Source organism: Mchenga conophoros, linkage group LG20, assembly GCF_057382185.1.
Source record: "Mchenga conophoros isolate Kocher_MC1m ecotype Shallow Benthic linkage group LG20, M_conophoros_male_GT1.1, whole genome shotgun sequence".
NCBI lineage: Eukaryota > Metazoa > Chordata > Actinopteri > Cichliformes > Cichlidae > Mchenga > Mchenga conophoros.
This window is the reverse complement of record NC_140545.1, coordinates 23029614-23042604: the sequence shown is the minus strand read 5'-3', so window position 1 is coordinate 23042604 and position 12991 is coordinate 23029614. Positions and strand designations below refer to the sequence as shown.

At 40.9% G+C, this 12991-nt stretch overlaps 1 protein-coding gene across 1 annotated transcript in view; it reads right to left on the bottom strand.

Moving 5' to 3' along the window:
* The window catches only part of LOC146550810 (cadherin-4-like), a 249575-nt gene extending 237006 nt beyond the window's left edge, over positions 1 to 12569 (bottom strand). The window contains exons 1-2 of the mRNA XM_085258648.1: positions 12301 to 12569; positions 10961 to 11072 (exon numbers count right to left, since the gene is read on the bottom strand). Of these exons, the coding sequence (XP_085114774.1) occupies positions 10961 to 11072; positions 12301 to 12357 (169 nt within the window). The 5' untranslated portion in view covers positions 12358 to 12569. The remainder of the gene's footprint in view (positions 1 to 10960; positions 11073 to 12300) is intronic.
* Between the last annotated feature and the right edge of the window lie 422 nt (positions 12570 to 12991).

Here is a 12991-nt window from a genome sequence, read left to right as displayed (position 1 = left end):
CTGTCCGGTGCGTGTCTGCTCATGAGCATGACGATATGACAGCACTGCAGCCAACACACAGCGAGTCAGGTGGCCAAACCCTTCTTTTAGAACAGACAGTCTCTGCTAATGTAAATTTATTAAAGATCCTGGCACTAATGAAACTGTTAAATAGTAGCTGGCTGCTGTGAAAGGTGTGTCATTTTGTCCAGATTACCCTGCCACAGTCTTTGAAAGTGTATGCATTTATAACCAACGGAAATCAGATGTTTCTCAGGGGGGTGTGCTAGTGTGCTGATGTTTTCAATTACAGCCATGCTCAGCTACCGACTACTTGATTATACGGAAGGCCCTGGCCACCAGTGTAGAGCTGAAAAACCAACGTGTCTGGCAGTTCAGTGGATCCAGATTTTTTTTTCCCTTTTTGCTAGTACTGGTGGGTGATCTGCACTATGTGAGGAACCCTGACAATACCCCCCCCCCCCAACAAAACTAAAAAAAATCCTTCTTGCTCTCCCACAACCTGGGGGTGTCTGGCTGGGAGGCATGTCAGCATGTATCTCCCTACAGTCTGTCTCTTTGCCACCGTGGCAAATCAATTCTTAATAAACCATCTGAAAGCTTCCTCTGCTATACCTTTCATTTCCCTCCTCAAAGCTGCAGGGCAAATTAGCCTGCCAAGAGGATGATAGGGAGCAAGCGGCAGAAGAAAGCAACCGAGAGGGGGATGAAAAAAACGACCCAACACCTACAATTAAATTAACAAATCACTGTTCTTAATTAATCGGGGAATTACAAGCAGAACTGTGGGTTTGAGACGTGACTGACATGGCTAGCACTCCCTGCATCTGCTTTTGTTAGTGCTGCTGGGGTGGGGAAGAGGAGAGAGGTAAAGGGGGAGAGGAAAGGCAGATGAAAGCTTAATAAAAACTCTCCGCAGAGCCCCCTGAACAGAATAGCGAGAACGTTACCTCTACTCCTCCCCTTCTTTTCTTTGGTTTCCTTTTGCTCCCACTCTCTTATCCTTGTCATTCCTCCCTTACTTACGTCTTCTCCTCTCCCACTCTAACTAGCTATTTCCTTTCCCTTTTCCCCCTTACCTTCTCCCTGCCCCGTTCTCCCCCGCTTTGCTTTTACTGGTTCTCAAACCCATGCTTGCTAATGAGGTGTGGGATTGACAGCTGGATTACACCATCGCTTTGTAATCCTTTCATTTCTCTATGTAGGATAATCACACCGCAGACCGGGGCCTTACCTCCTGCCTCTAGGGGCAATCAACAATGTGTGTGTTTACATAAAAGCAGATGCATGTGTAATATTCAGTTAACTGTGAGTAAAATGTCCTGAGGTTAATGCAACTTTCGTTATCTTGACTGCACACCGGCTCAGAGTATGTCAATCGTCAAGCAAGACCACCAGAATTTTGCGACGTAGCCTACGAATGAATGAGTATTTATATATTATCGTGTCCATGCTTCAAGCAGAAAAAGTAGTCCATCTGCTTGCCTTCCAGCCTGTCTACATCTTCTCATCCCTTCTCCCTCAGAGATGAGCAAATATTGTCTTCCCTTTAACATAGCTGCTCCTTTAGCCCTTCTTCCTCTCTACCATTTCTCCTCCCTTCGTCCCCATCCCTTCTTTACCCCAACTCCCTCACAGGAGCTTGTTCCCTATGCGGCCACAGGATTCACTTTGTTTTTGATCATTCTCAGACTCAGAGCTAGACAACTTATCTGCTACTCTACATTCTCCCGGGCCCAGAGGAGAAAAGCAGGGCCTTTTATTACCCTCGCTCTTTGCCTCTTCCTCTGATGTGCAGAAAGAGACAACAGTCAGATAGGGAGAAGAAGCAGAAAGAGATTCAGGCCAGTGTGCTTTTAAAAACGTGTTGGTCCCAAGGCTTGAAATGGCTGTCTCATAGAGTTTGACCAACAGTATCACAGGGCTTTTAAAGTCTTACAAGCAAAAATGCTACATTGTCACAAACCAGTATTTGCCATTATACTCAGGGCTCAAAGTAACAGTTCTCCACAGCAATCATCCACTGTATTCTAGGATAAGCATGTGACCTTGATGTTGGAATCAACTGCAGGTTCAACAAATTAATATTCTTCATGGTTGTGGGTTGGGGTTTTTTTTTTTTTGATTAAGTAAGAGAATAATGTGAACATGAATGCAACAAACAAATCCTGATTGTAAAAAACTGAGCTGAATGTTTTTAAAGCACAGTGCTAGACTAGTGGCCACTGCAGAAATCCACAAGAGATTCACTACATCCTTGTGAATTGCACTATAACCCTTTATCCAACAACCTTCATCTGTTTATAAGGTTCATTGTTTAGTGCTGTGCAAATGTTGACTGAGTAACTGACTGTGTCCCAGTTATTAACACTCAACGAGAGCAGTTGCCACTATAATGATCTGTCTGACAGAATTTTGAACGCATTTGAATTTTATAGGGAAAGAGGAACAACACTGAGTTTCGCAATACTATGCGATTTCTACTTTGTTATCACAGAATTTAAAAATCATTTTTAGGAAAATCATATTCTGGAAAAAAGCAAACAGTTTCCTTTTCCTGCAGATCTCAAACCTCAAATTTACTGCCTGTCTTGGACTTTGTGAGCAACGTGCACGGGGTTTTAACTGTGTTAACTTTGACACACTAGAATACCACAAGGAAGTATATGAATGCCAACATGGATGTGGAAACCTATTAAATTATTCACACCAATATCTAACATTTTAAGGCCATGTACGATAGATTAAAGCTGAGGTACGCATCAGATTTTCAAGATCAGAGATGACTTATTCTGCTTCACACTTCACACTTCTGCATTATTTTAGTATTGTTATTGTTTAGAATCAGAACTGCAGTTTTGACAGAAGAAGTGGCTTAATAAGTAACTGTCTCAAATTAAATCAAATCAAATCAAATCAAATCACTTTTATTGTCACATCACATGTGCAGGTACATTGGTACAGCACATGTGAGTGAAATTAGTGTTCATTAGTGAGAAAGGTGTAAAGCAAATGCTTACTGGCTCTTCTCATAGTTGTAGTTTTTCTTAAGATATCAGTTCTCATTATAGTTTAATTTTGGACTGAAATTTGTAACAATTTACATTTAATAATTGGAAAATAATAATAGCTGACAGATAAGGATTTGTGTAAACTGCCCACAATAGTAAAACAATTTAACATTTGAAAACAACCTCAAAGAAATTTCTACCAGCTAACACAGCCCCATACTACTGAGAGAAATGGGAATTCCCCTTTTGGGGAAATCAATAAAGTCTGTCAAAAAGCCAACATCTATCTTGACATGAATCAACAGAAACTGTTTGCAAAGACCTGGGCTCCTCTGAAAGCGCCTTTGTGAGCCCCTTATTAGCTTTTAGCCTGTCGAATAGCGTAGGACCAGACACCATGGGACTCATCATTGTCTTCTGATTAATTAACATTACTGGCACTGTGTTTGTCGACCCCCAGCTCCCCAGCTATCCTTTTCTTCCTCTGTCCCCTGTGTTCCCGCATAGTTTTCTTGTTCAGAGGCAATGATTCGCCTATGTGCTGAACTTAAGAACTTAATGGAGAACGTTCGCAAGAAGAGCAAGACACAATTAATGATTATCAGGCGGCCATGTCTTCTGAGGACTTCCATCCTTAGTTTAACCAAAAACAAGGGATCTTTAAGCAAAGGGAATGGGATATAAGATTTTAATGCTCTTGGATTTGCCCTGCCCACAAAGAGATCATAGAAATCTACTCTTGATTAGAAAAGGGTGCGAAATGGACAAAAGTCCATTAATTAAAAATAATGATCTCAGTTTGGGGAAACTAGGCAAACTGACCAGATAGGTGAGAATATTGTTTTCATACCGCTGTTATGAAATATTTTCACACAATAGTCCTAAATGAGATTTTACTATTTTAAATTTAATTATGTTTTGTTATAAGAAACTCAAGTTTAACAAAATTGAGGAGAGACAAATCATCCAAAGTGAGCTCATGCATATTTAATTATCTCAGTGCTAAAACAGTAATAGAAATTAAATTGGAAGCAGTACATCAAAAGAATCCTCAACTAGAAAATGGTAGTTGTGTCTTTCAACAACATTGCTTTCCCATAAAAAAATTGAGAATGTGATAAAGGTGTGGCAGCTGGATCATCATTTTTTGGGTTGCTTTCAGAGTGACTTGATTTCCAAGTGAATCAATTAGGATCTAATTAAAATCCTGCCATAGACAAACTGAGGAATTAAGAATGAGTGGGCAGGATTAGACCACAACAGTGTCTGGGTGTAGGCCAGAGCTACAGAGTAGTGGGCAGCCTCAAAGTATCATAATGTGTTGCTGTTTTTCCTTTTGTGTCTTTTCATAATGAACAGTATAAAATAGCACCATAAATGCTAAAATGCTGGCTGTTTCAGGGAACAGAGCCTTATCGTATACTTCCTTTTCAACCCTGATCAGAGGAAAGTGTCTGTCCTTCTGTACCCCACCCTTTATTTCACTCTCCTCTCTGGCAGTAGCCTAGCTTAAAGACATGGTCACTGTGACTCTTGAGGAAAGAGAAAACAGTCTTGTAAGCTTATCATTATCCTGCTGGTGTAATCCCTGTCCACCACATTGCAGCAAAAGAGCAGCCCTGGGAGTGCCTTGCATTCCTCTTGCTCCTTGTGAAAAAACTATTTCACCAAAGACAACAGGGACACCTTACAACAGCTCCTCCGCAGTCTTAGACTTTATGCTACAAAAAAGAAAAGAAAAGGGGGAAAAATAATCTTTTTAACCTTAGACAAAATGTGCATGTGTGTAAGACAGAGGGAGGGCAAGAGACAGAGCCCTAGTAGTGTCCCCTTGTCATCTTACAGCCTTCAGAGCCCATGCAGACCATCTGTGCATTAAAGAGGTAGAGCCCAAGCAAAGTATTTAAATGGGTTTAATGTCTTCAAGAGGGCCATAACCTTGGTCCTGTAGAAGCCCAGAAGACCCATCATACCAAGGCAGGAGGTCTCTTAATGTACAAAGCAGATGACAAGGATACAGAGTTCACACACACCACCGAGTAACTCAATCTGCAGGAAGTCTCTCACATTTTTTCATTCATTCTCGTTTTCCCTTTTACCCCCGTCACCCTTGTCCCTCCTCCCCAAACAAAAGGAGAAGATGTCAAAAAATCCCATTAAAAAATAATGGCCTCCACCTGCTTTCTTTCTTTTCTCATTCCCTCCTGCTTGCCTTTCTAATGACCAGCTTGGAAAAATCTGGAGGTTTCCTGCTATGCACAGATCACCAGTCAACCACCCCAGTGCACAGTACATTCGGCGACAAAATGCACACACCGAGCATGCAAAAGCACATAACCACTCCGCCGCATGATTTCCCAAGCCTTATAGTATTCATCAAAGGGCAGGTTTGCAGGTGTACCCCTCATCCCACCAACGCTCCTCATTAATCTCATAAACCACTTGCGTCTAGACTTTAACAGGGGAAGAAATGTTCAACCATGTGGTTAAGTCATCTATATGAACCTCTCTGAAAAATCCACACAAAATTCTCTGAAACAGCTATAAATCACACATGAGGTTGCAAATTAAGTAAATAAATGTCAACTGGATATTTGTAAGAGCTCCCTGAGGTCAGATTAGTCTTTGGTCTGACGGTCATAAACCAGCACCTGAAGTGTCTTCACTGCTTTACAAAACGTCCAACAAATGTCAGCCCTGTGCTTTTCTGCAATCAATAACCACTGAAAACAGGACTGTGTGATCTTTTCTCGATGGCTGAATATCCTTACAAAATTACCCATAAACCATGTAATGATTGAAACAGATGGTGTGGACAGAATAAAGATTTGTGTGGTATTTTGCACCATAAGAAAGATTTGATAGTTTTATGGGAGAGCGCAGCACTGATTCTTCTTAACGCTACAACTGATGAGATATTCCTGCAGTGTATGTTTTAACTGTTAGACAATAGTTCAAAAAACAAAAGCTCTTTTCCTTCTTTAGATTTACATATTCACATAACAAAATGTGGTGGGCCTTGAATGATTACAGGATATGTAGAAAACTGTTGGCAGTAGCTGATTAAACCAAAGGATTACTCAAAAGAATATTGTGAGATACAATGAATAAAAACTAGTAACAAAGGAAAGAAAACAATGTGCATGATTTAAGAAGATGACTACTGCATCAACTATTCCAATTTGACCTGTACAATATATCAGTTGACCAAAATCACATAGTTTCTCCAGCAGCTCCAACTTCACTGTTTGAAATAGTCACTTCATTATCTGCAGCACAGCATGCATCACAGCAGAGTAGATGGTACTGTAGAGTTCAGCAATGTTTTTACTGTAAGTTATTCACTAGTTTTGGAGCAACTATGCTGTAAAGTTAATAAATAATGAACCAATCATGAAGCATTTGATATCCACGTCTTTTTTTTTTTAACTTCTTAAAGTCTGCATCAGCATTGGCTGCAAAATCTAATCTCCATGAGGACACCTGTCTGCTATCGATCCAGATAAAACTACAGGCTGTTTGTCAAGAGATTTGGGGCAAAACAGGTCATCAAAAGCATCTAACTGTGTTTGAGGGTGTAGGGATAGAAAACAAAATGGTGCAGGAAGGGCAGGAAATGTTACCCTAATTCATGGCATATTATTAAAACCTGTAAGGCACAGCATCTGTTAGTGTATTTGTAATGGCGTGCCATTTTTTTTCATATGGAAATAGTTCTGTGCATTAAACTGGGGGTGAAATTGATACTTACTGTATATCAACTTCTGAGCTTCAAGTTGAAAAATGATGTTAAGAATGCAAAGCCTATAGCAATAACAGCCCAGCTATTGGATTTTGAAAAATCACCTTAAGTGTCATAGGAAAGCCTCACTAACCAAGGCATGTGAGACTCATCACCCAGGGCCTGCTGGGAGAGATTTTCGGGAAATAATATCCTGGAAAAAAATTACAGCTCTTAACGTTTTGTTTTATTCAGAATTCGAAGTTCTCTGTTGTATATTTGCTCGTATTAGGGCATTCTCAAAATGAGCAAAACTCAGAGTATGCTAGAAAATACTATAAATGTGACAAGAAAAAAGTGGCACTGAGGGGAGAGAGAAAGGATGTGGGTCAGAGAGGCAAGTCATAGATTTATACGGCATCAACTGAAGTTGGAATTTCTACTGAATGGTAGCATCCCTGTCTAAGGTGAGAGCTGGTGTATATTTATGTGTGCGCATGGGAGGGAGCGGAAGAGAGAGAGCGAGTATGAGATATAGAGAAAGAATGCTTTGTGGATCAGAAAACATGTTTATGAGTCAGGACAAAGGAAAACCATTCTATTAAAAACAGAACTGGTCACCTTAATAGAGACATTCAGACGCTCTGGCTGATATCACTGGAGGGGTCTCGTTTTCAGCACGAATCTGAGCATCAGTGGAGGTTCTAAAAACAGTGACAACTGCAGGAAAAATCTACAGTTCTTTCTGAGAAGCTGCACCGTGGATGTCAGCATCCTTAAAGCTCAGGTACTGACATGTCAAAAAAGAAGGACCTCGCAGAATTCATCAACTATGTCCCCATGTTCTCTCTCTCCCTCTCCTCTCTCACTAAACTCAGACAAATACCACCACAGTCGCAAACACAGAAAGTGAGGGCTGCCCAAAACCACCAGTAACCCAAACAAAGTCCAAGGTCAGCAGAGTGGGCTCACTGAGCTGAAACCACCAACCCTGGCTTTCATTACCAGGAACAGAATCAGCAAAGGGATGCAGGGACACATGGGATGAGGTTACATTCACCAGCTCTGTTTATCTCTATTGGGTTGGCTTGAGTCCAACTCATAGCTTCTCTCTCATTTGCGAGATACAAAAACTCCAAATGTGTTGATCCAAGCATCAACACTTTAAATTATTGTACAACTCACTGTTTGTCTGCAGAAACAGAGAAGAAATAGGACCTTTCTCTGAGTTGTGTTTACTTGTGTTATACTGATTTTACAAGTAATTATTCAGTGTTAAAGGTCTTGGAATAATGTGCTAGGAGAAGCTGTCATAGGTCTGATCAAAACAAGGCATAAAAAACGGGACATCGTTAGCACTCGATGTGTCATGCATACATATACTAACAATATTAGGAAAAAGCACACACAGAGACTGAAAAAGACCTCGCATTTTTTAAAGACGTTAACTCACCCTCTTAAACCCCTCCTATAACTATAAAGACAAACATGGCATTTGCCATTATCAATACTGAGTGTGCTGCTAATATGTGCATGTTAAAAGTATAACAATCCTCAAAAGTGTTGCATTTAGAGCAGCCTTATAATCAATCAGAATCCATTATGCAGTGTGCTGTTTAATGTGTGTTTCAGCTATTAACTTTGGAACTGGCATGGGTTTCCAGATAAATAAAGAGCAGATCAATTCCCACAGCCAGAACAATGCAGCGTGCAGAATTAATTCTTTTTAATGTTTATTGGATAGATTGTGCTTGTCAGCGAAACAGTTGGCCACAATGCACAGAACATTTAGAGGATGATCTAAATGAGCACCATTGTTCCAAAAAGACCAAGAACAATATTACTAATAATAATAATAATAATAATAATAATATGAAGAAGACAAAGAAGAGGACTGAGAATCTCTAAGTGACCAAACTAACACCACCCAAAAGAAAGAAAATATAAATGGCTGATGGCTGACTATAAACATGCCAATAACGTTTTTCTTGTCAAATGTAAACCACAATATAAAAATTTAATAAATAAATAACATTCCACAAACTTTGGAATATTGGGGTTCCATACAAATTTCATTTTGACTTTACAAAGAGATTTCACTGTGGCCTTGAACATTGTTTTAGGAAATTTTGGTCATCAGAGTAACTGAAAATTATAAAATGTGAACTGTAAAACCTTCCATCTCCGGTTACTGACCTGCTCTGTGGGCTCAGGCATTTTACCCATCATGGTCAAGGTCCCAGTTCTGTCCTCCCCATTAGTCTCCCCAGTGAGATTAGACTCCCACACAAGCACACACATACACAAATTATTTCTATATATATATATATATATATATATATATATAGAGATATATATATATATATAGAGATATATATATATATATATATATATATATATAGACATACACATATATGTGTGTGTGTCTGTGTGCACGCATGTGTGCCTGAGTGGGTGTCATTACTTCTGCCCCTATCTGACGGTTTTGGGTTAAATAATGTTATTATTAAAGTTTTTCCAGAGCTGCTCCCTTGCCTTCCTCCAGTGACACCCTTACCAGCTATAAATCAGCTGCCTGAGTCCTGCAAATCACATGGAGTGAGTGTGTGCTTGTCTAAATGTGTGTGTGTGTCTGCTTGACCACTGCAGCTGTATTCTCAAACACACATGAAGATGACACTGCAGCTGTGAACATTTCAAGCAACGCCGATGAAAACTATTGAATGCGAAACTTTAAGAATGTGCTTTCCGTGTGACTTGAAAGTAACCTCGCAAATAAACTATAAATCTGATTTATGAGCAGATATCATGATGGGTTTGCTGTGATCGTGTGAACCTGACTTTAGTATGGTTTACATTAGGAGGGAAAGTGCCATGAAAATGATGCTTAGGCCTCTGTTGTTAGTGGTAAAATGAATTCCTAACACTGAAAGCAACCATGTTAGACCACTAAAGATTAGTTTATGTGTAGAGTGAGAAAGAGAGACAATTTCATCTACCTGAGACCAAACTAGATAAAGAATGCTCTGTGAAATAAATGGCTTCTGTGCAGCAGTGATGGCTCATTCCGTGATTGTTTGTGATTGTGTTGACACCCCCTGCTGGGCTGAAGACATCACTACCACACTGAGAGCAAGTTCACTGCCAGTGACAATGTCCCGCATCCAATCCCACTCCCAGCCAAGATATAATATGCTGAAGTTAATGAAACACTAAAATCAAGCTGATATCTTCTTTCACTCTTATATCACTCCAGCAATGAACACAGACAGATAACATAAAACAAGCAAAAAAATAATGTACTGTATCATTTTATATATCCTTAAATCAAAATTTCACTGGTGTATGTGTGCGTGCGTCTGTGCACGCGCACACTCAGGAAAAAGAGTCTAGACAGCTGTATCCCCGGCAGGTCTCTCACAGCTAAGGAGAGTGAGAAATATATACCGCGCAGCTGCCGAAGACACAGTCGACCCACAAAAGAGCTATTGTGCGCCCACAGCAAAACAATACAGCTTAGCTGAGCTATGAGGAAAAAAAACCATTGGAATCAATAGAGAATTGCAATTAGCCCACATTGGCAGGAGCAGTGCCAGATTAGACACAGGATGTCGATTCCATTTCCTGCACTATAGGGCCCTCAAACTTGGTTGGCTCATTGTGTAATTGGAACAATACAAATACATTTGGGAAAGATGGAGTGTGAAGGTGATAGTGCTAAAAATTACTGTAATGAAGATAAAGATGATGATAATACTCTTAAGACACTGAACAAGGTCAAAAACACAAAAATAAATGCAAGCGGGTATAACCCAAAAGTAACAGGCAAACATTTACAGCATCATTGCATAGAATATAAACAAATGCATGGATGCGTGTTACTACATGAGTTATATTTTTACAACATCGCACTGCAACAACAGACCAGGGTAATTACGAGCACAAAATTGCTCCAGTTTGCAATTTCTGACATCACACGAGCTTCACATGTACATACCCATGTGACTAAAATGATTATTTTTACATTTCCACTTTTACGACAATTTTCCAAATGCACAAGTGGTGCTTCGGTAATCTTAAAAGCAACGTGGCCAAGCACTGAAAGAAAACACATCACCATACACACCTCCTTTTACTTCCTTCAGTGCAAACAATGAGGTCTTTTGCTCACCCTCTCTCTAGCCTTGACAGAATGCAAAATAACTGACTTGCTAATTAAAGGGCTTACCTTTAAGTATGCCCTGACCTTGCAGTACATCCCTTGAAATCAGCACAGAGTAGAAGCTTTGTGAGAAGCCAGGTTGGCAGGGACCTTTGGAAGCGTGCACCCCATTATTCCTCTGGAAGAAAAAAAAAACATTGAAAGACATCGATAAACATGGATTCCACTGATTTCTTTCCTCATTTTTGGCTCCAAGCTTTGGAGAAAAGCAGCATAAAGAACAGTTAGCAGAAATAAATTCAACAAGTTTATCAACTCTTTCTGCTTGTGGCTAGATGTGATGCTGATTAAATGGTCACACAGTCCAATGTCAGTGATAAAATGTGCTGTGTTAGTCGCTCCATGAAGAAACCACCCCAGACAAAATGAGGACAGATGTAGTTAAAAGTATTGTACTCAGGCTTAAGTGACACGCGCGCGCGCACACAGGCAGCACGCGCACAGAGGAAACCTGCATGAATGCAGAATAATTGTCTCCCTGCTTATTGTGGGTCTTGTACTAACGGAGAGGTCCAGGGATATGAGGGGGGAGCAGCACGCCTGTGCGCACTAATCAAACGGTCTGCAGTCAACTTTGCACCCAGCATTTAGCGCTCACTGTTGTTTAAATTAAACGATCTGACCCACTACAGCCATGGCACACAAGCAAATGCACGCGCCCGCACACACGCACGCACACACACACACACACTAGCAAGATTGGCTGGACAGGAATGGAGGTTCAACACACTGCGGGGGCATACCGCAGGAGCACAACATTTTTTCAGTCTTTTTCCGATATCCATATAGCAGGAGAGCAATTGCCTCCGTCTGAGGCGGCGGAGAGAGAAAGATTTAGGAGCTACTCCGAGCTCCGTTAATAGTCCACTGGCGCCGACTTAATTCTGGATTCATGAAATGACGAAAAAGGCTGAAAAACACTACATAACTTTAAAGTTAACTTTTGCAAAGGCATCGCTTTTTTGACAAGTGAAACTTAAGGGGATGGTGGGCTGTAGCTTAAATAAGCGACATGACCAAGTCAGTTTGAGAAAAGAATAAAGGTATCACCTTGGGTGAATAACTTGTGCCGTGATTTAAGTTGTGTATGACAAATGATGATGACCTGCCAGCGATTTAGAGAAATACTGACAAGGCTTATACGGAGCGGACCTCGAGACTTACTTTTTTTCTTTTTATACACTGAAATTCATTAGGGAACCAATTAGCGTGCCTACTTGTAGGGGGATAACGGCGAGCCCCGCGTTGCTGTACCAACACACACCACGGCTTCCTTCTGGCTGCATGACTTTATTCGAGCTTATGTGCTGTATCAGAAGCTTTAGTAAAAAAATGAGAAATCTCACCCAGAATGTGTCAAGAAGAAGGGCTGCTGTCAGGACCAGAGCGAAGTCAGTTCTCATCGTGGCGAGGAAGCGACTCAATGCTGCCCGGACAAAAGAACCAGAAAGAGGGTCGGTTCGTATTTTTCTTTTCCAAAAATTATTCCCCCTTTCTCGGTCAGACTGTTAGTTACGTCCCTCTGCGCGCTTAGTGAGTGTGCTGCCCCGAGTTTCCCCGGCTCTCTCATCTGCAGGTGAGCGCTCCGCTCAGCACCAAGGCGCAGCCAGCGTCACTCTCCAACCCCTCCTATCACTCGGTGCAGGAAAACTCCACACACGCACTTAAAGAAACACTCGTTGGCGCTTTGGATCAAACAGACGCACTGCTAACGTCTTTCCGAGGACCCCGACATTTCAAATCCATGTCCTATTGCGAAGGCGTCGCAGTTTTATGGTCGGATGAAATATGCCCAAACATATGGCAAACTCGTCAAACATCAGCCATCAAACTTCCAGCATTGCTTTACAAGCATGTAGCTTTAACATATGTTCATTAATAGATTTCTCCAGTTAACCAGTTGCACGAATGTGCGTAGTTTGAGTAAACGGAGTAGGTCAGGGTTGGTTAAAACAAGGTAGCATGTGCGACATATTGGCGACTTAAAGCTCCAGGTGACCGGGACAAGTATTAAGAAAAGTGTGTTAAGAAAAAAAG